This window comes from Salmo salar, chromosome 11 (genome assembly GCF_965601325.2).
Source record: "Salmo salar chromosome 11, fSalSal1, whole genome shotgun sequence".
Taxonomy (NCBI): domain Eukaryota; kingdom Metazoa; phylum Chordata; class Actinopteri; order Salmoniformes; family Salmonidae; genus Salmo; species Salmo salar.
Window position 1 is genome coordinate 82,656,642 of NC_138301.1, and position 16,434 is coordinate 82,673,075.

The 16,434-nt window shown below is 42.4% G+C and overlaps 1 protein-coding gene across 2 annotated transcripts in view; it reads right to left on the reverse strand.

Annotated features, from left to right (window-relative positions):
• Positions 1 to 2,458: 2,458 nt before the first annotated feature.
• Positions 2,459 to 16,434, reverse strand: part of LOC106562962 (collagen alpha-1(V) chain) — a 134,665-nt gene continuing 120,689 nt past the window's right edge. Inside the window, exons 53-60 of one of the 2 annotated variants that reach the window (XM_014128098.3) lie at positions 15,936 to 16,043; positions 15,591 to 15,680; positions 15,378 to 15,431; positions 14,881 to 15,145; positions 14,341 to 14,453; positions 9,100 to 9,168; positions 5,275 to 5,508; positions 2,459 to 5,151 (exon numbers count right to left, since the gene is read on the reverse strand). In XM_014128098.3, coding sequence (XP_013983573.1) covers positions 5,005 to 5,151; positions 5,275 to 5,508; positions 9,100 to 9,168; positions 14,341 to 14,453; positions 14,881 to 15,145; positions 15,378 to 15,431; positions 15,591 to 15,680; positions 15,936 to 16,043 — 1,080 coding nt within the window. In that variant the 3' untranslated portion in view covers positions 2,459 to 5,004. Of the gene's footprint in view, positions 5,152 to 5,274; positions 5,509 to 9,099; positions 9,169 to 9,242; positions 9,312 to 14,340; positions 14,454 to 14,880; positions 15,146 to 15,377; positions 15,432 to 15,590; positions 15,681 to 15,935; positions 16,044 to 16,434 lie in introns of both variants that reach the window. The other variant, XM_014128099.3, reaches the window with a different exon arrangement.

Genomic DNA, 16,434 nt, shown 5'->3' on the forward strand with positions numbered 1-16,434 from the left:
ATATCGCAGGGTCTAGTGCCTTATATTGCCAGAAAACCCCATCTGTCCTCTTTCCGCTACCACTTTGTCAGCGGAGCGGAAGTGTCAGGTTTCACACCCCACATTTCCATACGGAGTGACGTATCACATTTTCTGTCCTGTACAGGCAAAGAATCGATTTGATATACTTCTGAGGAATGGAGCCTGGGAGACGGCATCTTAAAGGGGACAGTCTAGCAATTTCAACAATCATGGTTTCGTCTCACTGTGATATTCTCAACTGGATTCAGAGCTCTTATCATTAAAAAACATAAAAATAATACTAAAAAATACTAAATAATGCTAATAGAATTGAAACACGACCACCTTTTCTTGGTCACAGAGGGACAAAATCACGTTGTGCGTAAAGCTGAAGTTGTAAGGATTCTACAGACATTCGAATGGTGTCTCTGCATCACTCAGAGGAGGCTTGGCCGAAAATGCTCTGTCGTCAGTTATATGAAATAGGGCCAAATTTGTACTGTCACAAAACATGATCATATTTATTGTACAGTTGTAAGAGAGGTGAAGTCATATAGTAAGTCGTTTATAATTTGATTGTTGATTCCCCTACTTTTGTCGAATAGGAATACAATCATACCGGTATATATATTTTCATAAGTGAGTATCCCACACAATGTATAATTATGTTTACCAGAAAAGTGAGTTCCAGACCGTTCTAAAACTATGCAGCATTACTAGTTATTGTTTATGGCCATCTCATGAAAAATAATTACTTTTGAGTATGTCTATTTAGGCGGAAATCTACATTTTGCCTCGACGTTCAAGAGGTCTTGAGAGGGGTAGAGAGTGAATGCTAAGGCCCCTTTAGGTATAAAAAAAGATGTAAAAAGGATTTGATAAAATATTGAATTTGGCCTTTACAATTAAAGCCCATAGAAACACATTGAATAACACATTCATAAATGGTTAAAACAAATACTGAAAAATAAATAAATCATAAAGAATAAGGTTTTGAAGTGTCTGTTCTATATCTAGGAGACATAAGAAAGCTCAGGAAATGATTTTTGTTGGCACGAAACCACCATACTTCCATTCATTTGTATGGGTACATTCAGATGAGTCCCGTGACACTTGTGGGGGTTGTAGAGCAAAACAAATCGTGGTCGTGAGAGTCACCCCTTTAGTTTGTAGCCCAAACGGTTTGGACCCTACAGACAAAAGTTGACGTTACAAACAGAAGTAAACTGACAAATTTTGCTGGGGATTTTTGTATTATGTTACTTAGGTTGACGCACGGGTGCGTCAATAGAGTCTTAAGGATTAAATGGAATACACCGTTTTTAATAACAACGGTTTTTAAGAACCTGTAAGAAAGCTGAAAGACCAACAACCTAAATGGAAAGCTAATTCAAAGTTAAGCACCAGGCCTATGAAGAGATGATGAGAGTAAGGGAGTAAGTAACTCTGCATGTCATTATGTTTGAAACTCTATTTGTTTACCCAGTATTAGTATGTCTCCTGTAGATACAGTATTATGCATGCAGATACATCCACCCTGTAAACACTGCATCAAATATGCATGCAGAAACATATCATGTACACTCCAGCTACAGTACATCCCTGGAAGCCTTTGCATACTGTATGTGTGTATGTATGCAAATGTATTCTAATGAGGGGTGGAGGTGGTGGAACACATTAAGACAGCAAAGATTTTCAGAAGTAATCAGATTGCCAGAAGAAGGATTTTAGAAATGGTGGAACTTCACTTACTATAAACATGGTTTGCTTTGCAAGATCTTATTCTAAGGGCTGGATTCAATCAGTATTGCCGAAGTATTGTGGAAGATCCGTGCAAAATATTAAGGAAATTTCTGATGAGCCGACATATACAGCTTTTACCATGAATGCAGTCTCCGCGACCGCGAGAACATTACCTTTAATTTTCAATCACGGTATAAATGTCCTTCAGCGCTACGGACTGAAAAGAGCCTTAACTGTGGATTCTAAAATCAACAACTATGACTAAAAACTTTAAATATTCACCATCTAACTCTGTACGCAGAGTTGATGAAAGTCAATCTGTAAAAGAATGAGAAAACATTAATTTATTTTCTCCAAATCCCATTTATCTGGAGTTTTGGATCAGGGTAAGCTACCACAACCCAAGTGGCAAATATTGACTAAAAACCAATAAACGATACATCACTGTTTATGAGATAAAGAGGGGGCCTTCCAGTAACACTATGGTATCAATTTAGATGTATTTTTTTATTAATATAATACATATCCTACAAATGAACATTGGCTTTGGGTAGAGAATTACAATATTATCATTCTCTCTACACTTCACAATTATGGACATGACCGTTTTCAATTTAGCATACATTTTTGCAAATGTACGTATTCTTCTATAAGAAAAGTGGGTTGGAGATCATGTCTTTCTAAAGTATAACAACAAGAGAAGAAAACCTTACAATTTCATGCATACAGATAGGTTTTAATGCTTCAAAAGACATACAAGAGTGGGTGGCCACAGTAAACTTGAATTTATTGACAAAAATACCATCTTCTATCCTCTCTTACACAGGTTTGACAAGACCGTAAAAACAAATGAATGAACAGACAAATGTAAAACAAAAAAACAAAAAACCCAAAACTTTATTGACTGCTGGTTCTGAAAATTTACAAAATTGTTTTGTCCTTTTATTGAGAGAAAATGTTAAATTTGGTATGCTTCATCGAAATGAAAATTTTAAAATGATTTTCAATAAGTGTATTCAGCTATTTTAACAGAAATGTTTCAAGTCACATATCTAGAAGGTAAAAACGGTAAAACTTAACAAAAAACAAGCTACTTATGCAGGACAGTAAAAAGTGATGATGCTGTAGTGGTAAAAAGCAGGCAGAGTGCATAGTTTGTACAAAGGGGATAACTAGGGGCTAAAGGAAGTAAACCAACAGGTAAATCAGAAGTCCCAAACAACAATACAAAAACAAGCTTTTCATCTGGCTTTTCTTCCTTTAAACTGGCTAATCTGATGAACTATAAACTACATTTTTTCTTTTATTAATTATTATTATTTATTTTTTTAGATGTTTTACTTTTATATGATACATCTGGTTTTAATCATCATTTGAAAATTCTGTCACATTTTCAAAAATAGTGGATTTCAAAATATGTAGTCGATTCTTGGCCCTCTAGAAACTTAAAGCTACGTATAAACAAAACCTTTGGTAAGAGAGTTGAGGATTTCAGGTACCAAAACTCCAAACTGTTCCGCGGCCATGTGCTTTGGAATACTTGACGGTTACCCCTTCCAAACCAGTGACTCCACCCCACCCCCGAAAAAGGAAAGCATGAAAAGCTTGACGAAGTGGAAAAAGATGATCCATTACACATAACACCAAACACTGAGATCCATTCACAAAATGCACCAAGTCTTGGAACCATGATATGGAAAAATTGCAGTATCGTTTCTACTTTCTTTCTTTTTTAAAGACATCTAAGAAAGTTAGATAAATTAGACCCACATTTGGCATTCGAGTACAATCTTATTTCAATTAACACATTCTAAGTAAGTTGCAGTATGATCAGACACTGGTAGAGTAGTTACTAAGTGGGCCTAGGAAGCAGAGAAGTACATAAAATAAAATACTGCATTCATCTATGAATGAATATGAAGCAAACTGTCATGCATTAAAACACCCCTGGACATAAATAAGAATGCAGTGAAGATGTTATTTGGCCAGAGGTAATGACTAAGAGGGTCAGAGGCAGAAAGGGTAGTCATGGTGACAGGTTAACATCACCACCATCCTGTAGTTTCGAAAGAACAAACTAGAAAATATAATAGCACCACAGAGGAGAGAAAATAGCACCTAAGTCTTGATTTCTTGTGCTTCATTGAAATGTGACATCTCACGTTGCATATATAGGTTGATAGATCAGAGATAGTGAAGTATTGGGGGAAAAAATGACTTAAAAATATGGTTTATTAAGTTAATAAAATCTCCAAATGCCACCAAAATAGGCACTTCGTTCAGGAGGACACAAGAAGAGGAGGAATGTTTTTGTGTATTTCTTTTCTTGACACATTTTGTTTTCTGCAAATCAACTCTCATATAGTAATGCAGAGTTTTTTTCTCCAACTTTTATTTTCATTCGGTTCTTAAATTACAATTAGGTGTGCTTCACAACCAGCAACAGAACAAGCATTCCTCATCTATTCTCCAATTTACACATTCAATTCCTCACTTCAGTATCTGCAAATTTGATGTATTCCAATAACCATCATCTCCTAAAAGGTCACATGCACGTTTTGAAGCCAGAATCAATCAACATTACCTGGAAAAATATACAGAAAGTACTTACAAACATACAAAAAATATTTATATATATTTATATATATATAAGCTCCATTCAGAAGAATGGCGAGACAATTATGCACAAAACAAAGCTTTCGAAATTAATGAATGAATGAGCGAATTAATGAACCAATGAATAAAATATTCAAAGCGGGAGATAAGAGGGAGATTAAAAAAATAAAAAATAAAAATGATCAAAACAAAACAATGAAGCAAACTGCCGAATCGGATGGAGTCCATGGCAATCTTCTGAAACCAGTGGAATTCCAGGTAAAGGCTTGCCTCGGGTGCGTTGGACAGGCAGACTGGATCTACATCAAGTGCACTGGGAGTGGGTGGAGGTTTCGGGTCGGAGATACGGGTCAGGGGTGAAGATAGGGGTCGGTAGTATCTAACTTATCCAGTTTCAAAACTTGCATGTGATAGAGAAGGCACTGAGGTTGCAAGGTTGCTCTTTTTTTTTGCTTATTTCTTACGATATCCTACAGAAATGTATTCTAGTATTCTCATCTTGAATTTTTGTATTTTATTTATACTTGTTGCTAGTGAACACAGAACGTTTTACACAAATAAAAATTGTCCTATTCATTTCATGTGTTTTGTTTTTGACAAAACAAATATGGTGTTTATTTTCTCCATTTTGTTCAGCAAACAGTCTTAGCCGATGAAACAGACAGGACCCACTTCGAATCCAAACTTCTGCGCGGCTCCGCCGAAATCATTGAACATGATGTCAACAAAAGGCACCTGTTCCACCTTTGGTGTGTTGATCTCAAGTACTGTCTTTTCATAGCCCTTTTTCAACTGGAAAGCAGAGAGAGGGAGGGAGAGGGACATTGTGAGAAAGTGCTTCGGTGCTAAGAACATCTGACCCACACATACCCTTACACACACCCCCAAAGCACACACAAACTTCCAGCCACTCACCGCACAGCCGTCCACCACGGCTCTGATGTAGGGGTTATTGTCGTAGGACATCTCCTCATCATTGGACCCCAGGAAGCGGATGGCCTTGTCGTACGAGTCCCCGTCCTGGTCGTGCCAGGCCACCGACTGGTAGCAGTTGTAGGTTAGGTTCTGGCGGGCGGCTGCGCTCAGCAGCCGCAGGAAGGTCATCTGGACCACACCGATGGGGTTGCCCTCAGCGTCCACGTACGAGAGCTACAGATGGAGGAAGAGGGGATAAAGGGTCTAGGCCGGAACAGACACTGGGGACTAATACAGACACTATACATACATACATACTATTGGTGCTGGCACCCTATTCCCTAAATAGTGCACTACTTTTGAGCAGTGCTCTGATCCAAAGTAGTGCATTATTTATGGAATAGGGTGCCATTTCAGACACAATGTTGCTTTACTGTATATTCTCTAACAAGAACACTGAAATCTACACATCACACTGTTCTCATGTACTGTGAGGTGTCTCGTTAGGTTTCTTTTTTATCAGTGAAATCTAATTTTCGCTACTGCAAGCGTCTTAAAAATAAATGAATAAATAACCCTTGCACTTGTCTTTTACTACTAGCAATGACACTGTACTTACTACGACTGTGATATGTGGTTGTCTCACCTAGCTATCTTAAGATGAATGCACTAACTGTAAGTAGCTCTGGATAAGAGCGTTTGCCAAATTACTCATATGTAAAATGAGTGTCGTCGTCACCGTTTGCAGACAGCAGCCTTTAACAACTGCAGGTGTCTGCAGCAACGCTGTGTTGGTGACACAGCGTCACAGCGCCTGTCACTCAAACAGGTCAACATTCCTTGCCTCTCCCTCTCCGATGCTACGGCTGGCCTGACAGAATTGTGGGATGTCAATTAGGTCGGTGCAGTGGACCGCGACGCGCATTCGTCCCATCTTTCACCGCTGCTCGGGAGAGAGAGGGGGGTTTATGGTTAAGGAGATCAACGACGTCCGGCGCCTCTCCAGAAAGCATGTTACGCTTCATTACCCATAATTCACGGTGACGCTACAGGAGTAGGACATCGTCTCGATTCCTCAGACGACAAAATCAGGTGGGGGGATATATCAGAGGTTTGTATCCCAGTTACCTCCTTTAGAGTGAACTATATAGGCCATCATCAGCCACTTGTGGGAGTGGTGGAGAGGGTTGCTGTATTATGGGGTCTGTCTGACTGTCTGGGGCTCTAGGAGTAGGCCTTTGTCTAAGGAACAGTAAGGCAGACAGGGGTTACAACATGAGCTCTAATCCACAGGCTCTGGGGCATTAGATACTGACTGACTTATTCTCTGCTGAAATATTACAATGGTTCTGTAGGAATAGCAGTCTACAAGCAATGAACAAGTGACGATAACTCTCAATCGAGAAGCCACTGTATCCGCAATTAAACACTTGAGCTTTAATTAAGGAAATGGACATTCTCTGTTTTTTAAACAAGCTCATTAGGAAATAAAACATTATGCACAAACAAAATTGTCTTAATGAAATTAATAATGCTTTAGTTAAATCGGTTTGTGAAATGTAGAATTTGCCTAATTCGCCTTGTTTATGTGAACACTAAGCAAATGTAGTTTGGCTCTAATGGTTACTAATAACGACTGATGATCTGTCAGGTAACACATGTGGTAACATCAGTCTTTGGTGTGATGCCACTGAACTATTACGGTGGAGATCCGTTTCCATACCAACCAGCAGTGTTCCACCATCAGTTCCACAGGGTTCTCTTCTTCTTTCAGACAAACAGGACTGACTGAGACCAAGAGCCAAGCGCATGCAGTAGGAGCAGGGAGCCACTGATGTGTGTGTTTTGTGTGAGTGTGTGTATAGATATTCTCACACGCACACGCACACACACAAATACAAACTGGACAAGAATGGACATTACAAATTACTATGAGAAGGAAGTAATCAAATCCTATGTACATGTATACTGAACAAAAAATATAAACGCAACATGTAAAGTGTTGGTCCCATGTTCCATGAGCTGAAATAAACGATCCCAGAAATGTTCCATATGAACAACACACTTATTTTTCTCACATTTTGTGTACAAATTTATTTACATCCCTTTTAGGGATAATTTCTCCTTTGGCAAGATAACCCATCCACTTGACAGGGGTGGCATATCAAGAAGCTGAATAAACAGCATGATCACTGGGTGGGCTCCCGAGTGGTGCAGCGGTTTAGGGCACTGCATCTCAGTGCTAGAGGCTTCACTACAGACCCTGGTTCAATTCCAGGCTGTATCACAACCGGTTGTGATTGGGAGTCCCATAGGGCGGCGCACAACTGGTCCAGGTTTGGCCAGGGTAGGCTGTCTTTGTAAATTTGAATTTGTTATTAACTGGCTCGCCTAGTTAAATAAAGGTCAAATTACACAGGTGCAACTTGTGCTGGCTTCTTTACCTGCAGGATCATCTGAGATCAGCCACCCGGACAGCTGATGAAACTGAGGAGTATTTCTGTTTGTAATGAAGCCCTTTTGTGGGGAAAAACTCATTCTGATTGGCTGGGCCTGGCTCTCCAGTGGGTGGAGGGCGTAGGCCCACCCATGGCTCTGCCCCTGCCCAGTCATGTGAAATCCATAGATTAGGGCCTAATTTATTTATTTCAAATGACTCATTTCCTTATATGAACTGTAACTCAGTAAAATCGTTGAAATTGATGCATGTTGCGTTTATATATATTTTCAAGTACTCACAAGGTGGCCATATAGGGAGATTGGAAATATTAAAGGATGATAACTATGTCCATTATGTCTCGTATGAGTGTCTGTTCATCAGTGGCTCCTAAAGGGAGTAGTACCATTCACCCCTGTGAGTGTCCAAGTACTCAGAGAGGATCTCGGTAGGTCCTACCCTGCTCCTGTCTGTCCCCCCCCCCCCCCCCGCCCCGCAGAATCTGCGTGTAGAACCGGCCCTACATCGCCATGGAAACATTACCTCTTCACCAGAGCCGCAAGTCAAAAGTGGCTGAGTACCCAAAAGCCCCTGGGAGAGTGACTGAGTGCCTGACCTTTGTTCACCTGTTCACATTGAATCTGTGTTGTTACCTACCGTAATCCTGATGTGAGAGTGAATGAGGAAGTGAATGAGGAAGTGAGTGTGTGAAATGAGTGTAGCAGGAACAAAACGGTTTCTAATCACTCTCCTGTGAGTAGCTTTCACTATAGATACATACCTATTTATGAATAGGTATGTATTTATACAGTATGCATCTGAGTCAACTGGAAACTGCAGAGGTCAATAGGAGTAGTTGTTGTTACTGTGTTTAAATGGAAAATGTGTGTCTAACTGGGAGATTGTCAAGGCACTCAGTCACTTCTAGGTGACACTCTCCAACTTCAGAGGTAGTCAGGTTGAGTGGATGCATTTAGTCATACCTTTCCATGGCAACATTCAATGACGTTTTGTACTACACTTACCTTTTTCTATTGAATTTCTATTGACGTTTCTACAATTTGCCATGGTAAAGAATGTCTATGTGTGTGCCTGCTCCACCAACTCTGTCTCCCTCTTTTCTGGGAGGAGGCGTCACCTACAGCTGTATGTCTTACTGAAGGTGAGCTGAGCTTGATCATGCTGAACCATGCAGAGCAGTGTCGCCACAACCACAAGCCAGAGTGCCAGTCAGAGACGAGTACCAAGCAGTACAGGATCCATGCAGAACCAGTACTGACCAGTACCAGAACCAGAACCTAGAACCATGCAGGGCCCTTAGGCCCTCAGAGACCCAGCAAGGAGTCACTCTTGCTGGGCCTCCAGAGACCTGTGGGCGTGCCACTTACCATGGAACCTCGCTTGTAGCGACTATACCAAGAGCCTGGGGCGTCTTTGGGCCATTTTGCCATTTTGCTCTGTAAAATATGAGATGAGCTGTTCAGGAAAAAGGGAAGGGGACGGGGGGAAGGGGGGCGTCAGGGGGGCTTACCAGTTTACCACGTTTGAATTCACTGAACCAGGAGCCAGGGATCTCCTTTACCCAGGATGTGAGCCTAGTCTGGGGTACGGAGGGAGCGAAACAGGGGGGAAGAGGAGGAGGAGGAGGAGAAAAAACGAAGGTTAAAGAAAGAAAAACAGTAAGAACAGCCTCCTGAAAAAAAGAAATGCTTCATCCTTCAATCGTCCCCTCCACCCCTCCCTTGTTTCCTTGGCTCTCTGTAGTGTCTGCCAGACCTGCAGAAGTATCGGGTGACACCGAACAGCCCGGGACAGTGTAAAAGACCTTAGGCTTAGTAAGCCATTATGGCGTTTTGTATAAACATTGTCTGGCAGCTAATTACTGATAATATATTAATGAGTACACAGTGATTAGTTAGGAGACATTGGCTGCATCTCAAATTACACCCTATTCCCTTTATAGTGCATTACCAGGGTAGTGCACTATCAAGGCAATAGAGTGCCATTTCAGATGCAGCTGTAAGCCTCCAAGGGACCGCCTTACAAATGCCCCATTTTCCCTTCTGCTAAGTGTTTTGCTCTACAACCATACAGAAGTGACTATACTTTATGGTTTAAGCTTCTGCTGTTTATGATGAGACGAGTAGGTGGCTTGTTTTTATGGTTTTCATTTAAAGCCAGTTAAGCTTTCGCTGCAGAGCCAACAATAAGTCACTTTTCAATTTAAAAGCTGTAAAACGTCTAGAATTATTTATTATTTTTTTTAAATTCTGTTCAGCTTTTGCTTCTTTATAACCAACAATAATTATATTCGTTTTTTCCCCATTAAAATCTGTATCAGACTAAATGGCCAGTAGTACTCCAGTGTGATAGACTTATTCAACAACAATCATTTGAATATTATGGCTAGCTCACTAATGAGCTAGATGAGTCTGATGCAGGGTTTATACAAGGCTTGTCATCAATGCCTTAATGTGTTCATGAATGTTCTGCTGGAGATCAATTAACGCTGGGAGACAGCATACATTAAACACACCATGCTGTTTTGAAAGGCACCTTCAGATCGACGCGAGCACCGGGGGGGGGGGGGGGGGGGGGGGGTACTGGGGGAGTGAACTGATACCCTCTACTTCTAAAACGGAAACCGTCAACGGCGTCATAATTTGCGTGCGAGAGTAGAGCTTGAATTCAAATACACTGCGTAGCGTATGCCAACTTAATTGTCATGATATTCCATAATAAACAGATGTATTTGTTATCTTCGCTATGTAGACCTTGTGAATAATTGTTCTGTTCCTTTTGACTCACCTTATATGTCCTATGGGAGCCACCGGACCTGCCTCTTGTTATGTTGGCTCAGGAATGTGAGGGGAGTTGTAGCTAATACACCCTATCAGGTTATAAAGAATTTAGCTCGTCTCGTTCTTTCTACATAACAGCATTCTCTCTTGAACGGAGTTCCTGGAGTTTCCCAGCCGTAGCCTGCCTAGTCTATATGTCTGTGCTCTAAATCAACAAAGGTAGGGATAATGTTATTGTTTTCAAATACGTAGGTCTATTATTGGCAATGGCAGTTAAACTTATCAACACTAAATAGGCACTTTTTAACTATATATATATAAACTCAGCAAAAAAAGAAACGTCCTCTCACTGTCAACTGCATTTATTTTCAGCAAACTTAACATGTCTAAATATTTGCATGAACATAACAAGATGCAACAACTGAGACATAAACTGAACAAGTTCCACAGACATGTGACTAACAGAAATTGAATAATGTGTCCCTGAACAAGGGGGGTCAAAATCAAAAGTAACAGTCAGTATCTGCATCGGCCACCAGCTGCATTAAGTACTGCAGTGCATCTCCTCCTCATGGACTGCACCAGATTTGCCAGTTCTTGCTGTGAGACGTTACCCCACTCTTCCACCAAGGCACCTGCAAGTTCCCAGACATTTCTGGGGGGAATGGCCCTAGCCCTTACCCTCCGATCCAACAGGTCCCAGACGTGCTCAATTGGATTGAGATCCGGGCTCTTCGCTGGCCATGGCAGAACACTGACATTCCTGTCTTGCAGGAAATCAGTCACAGAACGAGCAGTATGGCTGGTGACATTGTCATGCTGGAGTGTCATGTCAGGATGCGCCTGCAGGAAGGGTACCACATGAGGGAGGAGGATGTCTTCCCTGTAACGCACAGCGTTGAGATTTCCTGCAATGACAACAAGCTCAGTCCAATGATGCTGTGATACATGACCCAGACCATGACGGACCCTCCACCTCCAAATCGATCCCACACCAGAGTACAGGCCTTGGTGTAACGCTCATTCCTTCGACGATAAACGCAAATCCGACCATCACCCCTGGTGAGACAAAACCGTGACTCGTCAGTGAATAGCACTTTTTGCCAGTCCTGTCTGGTCCAGTGACGGTGGGTTTGTGCCCATAGGCGACGTTGTTGCCAGTGATGTCTGGTGAGGACCTGCCTTACAACAGGCCTACAAGCCCTCAGTCCACCCTCTCTCAGACTATTGCGGACAGTCTGAGCAGTAATGAAGGGATTGTGCGTTCGGGCAGTTGTTGTTGCCATCCTGTACCTGTCCCGCTGATGTGCTGTACGGATGTATCGATCCTGTGCAGGTGTTGTTACACGTGGTCTATCACTGCGAGGACGATCAGCTGTCCATCCTGTCTCCCTGTAGTGCTGTCTTAGGTGTCTCACAGTACGGACATTGCAATTTATTGCCCTGGCCACATCTGCAGTCCTCCTGCCTCCTTGCAGCATGCCTAAGGCACATTCACGCAGATCAGCAGGGATCCTGGGCATCTTTCTTTTGGTGTTGTTCAGAGTCAGTAGAAAGGCCTCTTTAGTGTCCTAAGTTTTCATAACTGTGACCTTAATTGCCTACCGTCTGTAAGCTGTTATTGTCACCGTTCCACAGGTGCATGTTCATTAATTGTTTTTGGTTCATTGAACAAGCATAGGAAACAGTGTTGAAACCCTTTACCATGAAGTTGTGAAGTTATTTGGATTTTTACGAAAGGGGTGTTTCTTTTTTTGCTGAGTTTATATATATATAATAATATATGTGTGTGTCACAATTCCAGACATAACAATTCACAAAGTTTATTTTCTGGCTATTTATCCACTCACTTTACCAGCATTGCTTCGCGTAGACGCAAGGAAAATAGACTTTTTGAAGTGCATTTTCTCTTATTCACTACAGTGCATTCAAATTCCAGCGTGTCCACGCTTGTTCACGCAAATAACAAAACTTAGTTTGATTTGAGCTTGACTCTTTTTTCCCCTCTGCTATCTATCTATCTATCTATCTATCTATCTATCTATCTATCTATCTATCTATCTATCTATCTATCTATCTATCTATCTATCTATCTATCTATCTATCTATCTATCTATCTATCTATCTATCTATCTATCTATCTATCTATCTATCTATCTATCTATCTATCTATCTATCTATCTATCTATCTATCTATCTATCTATCTATCTATCTATCTATCTATCTATCTATCTAGGGATACAGTGTCTCAGGCTAGCAGGGAAGGAGAGAGAGAGGGTGTGTGTGTGTGTGTGTGTGTGTGTGTGTGTGCGTGCGCAGGTGCCCACATGTGTGTATGTCAATGTCAGGGCCTCTGTTCATATGTCCTCTCTCTCTCTACCTCTCTCTCTCCCCTCTACACCAACGAGACCATCCCACTGGCCCATCGCTCTCCCTGGCTATAAAAAGTCAGGTTCATTATTCTGAACTTATGCAAACTCCTGCTCCTCTGTGCCTCAGCGTGCCAGCGAATCGTTAACATGTCCTGTAGCAGAAAGCCATTACAGATCTCCCTGACCTGTCACTGACAAACTTTCCTGTGTTTTACTTCTCCTCTCCTCTCATCTTCTCTCCTGTTCTCCATGCATAATCAGCCAGCAGCAGAATCCTCTCTGGGTGCCTGTAACCTGCCATAACCTATTTCAAGCTTTTGGGCCAGGCACAACACTAAGCTACTGACACTTAACTAGAGGATGGCTCGGGAAAACGGATGTGTTTATACACCTGTGTGTGATGGTGCGTGCATGTGTGTGAATAGTTGACTCTCCTTTGACAGTGAGTGACTGCCCCAAATATATTCATTGCACTCATGACGTCAGCAGTGTGCAACACCAAGCATTTTACATGGGAGTGACTGCCCCTAGGGGCTTGGAGGATCCTCTTGATATTACACCCATACCAGTAAGGTAATAATGAAACATGATGTGTGTAGGCACAGGAGGAGGTGTTATGTGATTATGCAGTACTGTCAAAAGAGAGGTATATATGATTTATATGCACAGTAGTTTGCCTGGGGCCTGGGAAGAAGAACAATTACATTCTCTTATCCACAGCATACAGTTTGTTATTTAACCTGTCAATCAAATAGGGAACAGTTGACAGAACATTGTAGATACAACACAAATTAAACACACTATTTCAATCAACCAGAAATATCATCATGCCAGCTTTTATTTGTATTTTTTTTAACCCCTTTTTCTCCCCAATTTTGTGGTATCCAATTGGTAGTTACAGTCTTGTCTCATCGCTGCAACTCCTGTACAGACTCGGGAGAGGCGAAGGTCGAGAGCCGTGCGTCCTCCGAAACACAACCCAGCCAAGGCGCACTGCTTCTTGACACAATGCCCACTTAACTCGGAAGCCAGCCGCACCAATGTGTCGGAGGAAACACCGTACACCTGGCGACCGTGTCAGCATGCATTGCGCCCGGCCCGCCACAGGAGTCGCTAGTGCGCGATAGGACAAGAACATCCCTGCCGGCCAAACCCTCCCCTAACCCAGACGACACTGGGCCAATTGTGCGCTGCCCCATGGGTCTCCCGGTCGCGGCCGGCTGCGACAGAGCCTGGACTTGAACCAGGATCTCTAGTGACACAGCTAGACCACTGCGCCACTCAGGAGGCCATCATGCCTGCTTTTAAGAATGTGTATTTCCCTCATTATATCAACCAAAACCTTTAAAATGTGTAAGCATTCATTTTAAGCATGTTCTCCCATTGAATTTCTATCGCTGGCTCTCAAAATGTGACCATTTTACCAGTTCTGTATGTAAAAGCACCATGACTTACCCCTTCAGACTTCTTGTCAGGGTAGATGCAGCTCTCTCCTCCTGCTGTGAAATTGCAGTGGACCTTGAACGAGTCCCTCGAGCAACCCTGGTTGGGGTCGATCCAGTATTCACCTGAAAAGAGGGAGGAGGGAGAAAAAGGGGAAGAGGGAAGGAGAGGGGGAAGGATGGAACCTTAACAATTAGAAACGTTTTCATCAGAGGTCATTCAACGTTTAAATTAGCATGATTTAGCCTTCAAGAGAGGGCATACTCTTTAGCGCACTTACACTGCAATGACAGGATTAGCCATCAAGAATTTCTTTGATGATATTTCCTATTTCTCTATCCCACTTAAGTCCACTATAATGACCCTTGACCCTTGGCATTCACATCCTATTCACTGTCTAAGATAGATACTCAACAACGTGCTCTGGGCGTCTTTTTCATACAAAGTCGGATTACTCCTGGGCTATATCACCCAAAGACTTATTAACATAATGTATTAACAGGACACAATCTGAGCAAGTCAGATTTGGAATTTCAGATTTTCCATGCCCACCATCGGGGAAGTCGGGGTGGCAGAGTTGCAGGTCCTTGCAGGTGCGGGCAGGGTTGCCCTGCGTTCCCAGCGGGTGCTTCATCTGCTCGATCTCCAGCTTGAGGGAGTTGAGGGATCCGAAGATCTCCTCCATGCCGTCGTCGTAGTCCTTGTAGTTGGCATCGGCGTTGGCCTCGTCCATCATCTGGCTGGCGTCGATGTTCCTGCGGCTCCTCTTGGGATTCGACTGCATGGGTAGCGGGTGGATGACATCACCGGGAGGACCCTGTGGAGGTGGAGAAGGAAGAGAGGGGGAGAGGAGGAGGGAAGGAGGTGAGAAGAGTGGAAGAAGAGTGGTTTTAAGTGAGAGTATACTATTGTATTCTAAACCATCATATAGCAAAGTTCAGTTTACTCAATTAATAATTGTGCGTATAGTTTCTGTAAAGTAACATATACAACATATGGAACTATAAAACAACATGCAATAACGTCACACAATCGTGGCGATAACTTACAGGAGGCCCTGGTTGTCCAGGAACACCGGTCTCTCCCTTGGGACCAGTTTGACCCTGAGGAAGACAGAACACAACACAGCGTCTATGTAGCGTGACATGGTTTAGAATTTAGGGGGTCACATACACAACTTATATGGACAGTGGGACATGATTTAGAGGGGACAGTGTGGCATGGTTTAGAGAGGGACATGGTGGTTTGTCGGGGACACTTACCGATGATCCCTTAGCTCCTTTAGGTCCAGGAGGACCGGGTAATCCTGGGGGTCCCAGGGGACCAAGAGGACCTGAGGGGCCAGCAATACCCTGGAGGGGGAGATGGAGGAAAGAGAGGAAGGAAAGAGGGTGAAAAAAAAGTATTATTCTCGTCATAATTTTGTGATCAAACATTTTACTGTGCTGTTTAATGACTTGATATGATCCACCATATGCCAGACCAGCCCAAAACATGTTAAACCTATTAGGTTAACTAATGTCAGGCTGAGTTGGAGCCTTGCTATAACGTTTGATATGTGAGTATTCTTCTTGTTATAATATTCTATGTTGTTTGAGTGCTCTCACATTGTCTCCTTTGGGTCCTGATGTTCCCTGGGGGCCTGGCAGACCTCTGTCACCCTTTTCTCCCTGCTCACCTGGGGGCCCGATCAAACCGATAAGACCAGGGTGGCCCTGAGGAGAGTATCATAAACATACAGATCAATAAACTTACTTCAATAATCAATCAAACATCGAATTACTCACGTATGTCTCTCTGTCAATCTTATCGCATTAGTGTGATGACTCACTGCTCTGGAGTTGATACCAGATAGACAATCAATAGGTTTGAACACAGAGCAGTCAGTTGTCATTAACTTGAATGTGTAAGGTATGCAATACACAGTATCTCTATCGACACGTTTCACCAGAATCCCTACGGGCTATTAGACATCAACCTCATTAACAGTGGAAGATCAATACCGTATGTGATATTCAGCCATGCATGCAACAGGTATTGATGTCAATATTTCAATGTAATATGGACAGTGTACAACATGTGGTCAATAATCTGTTGAAACAGGGG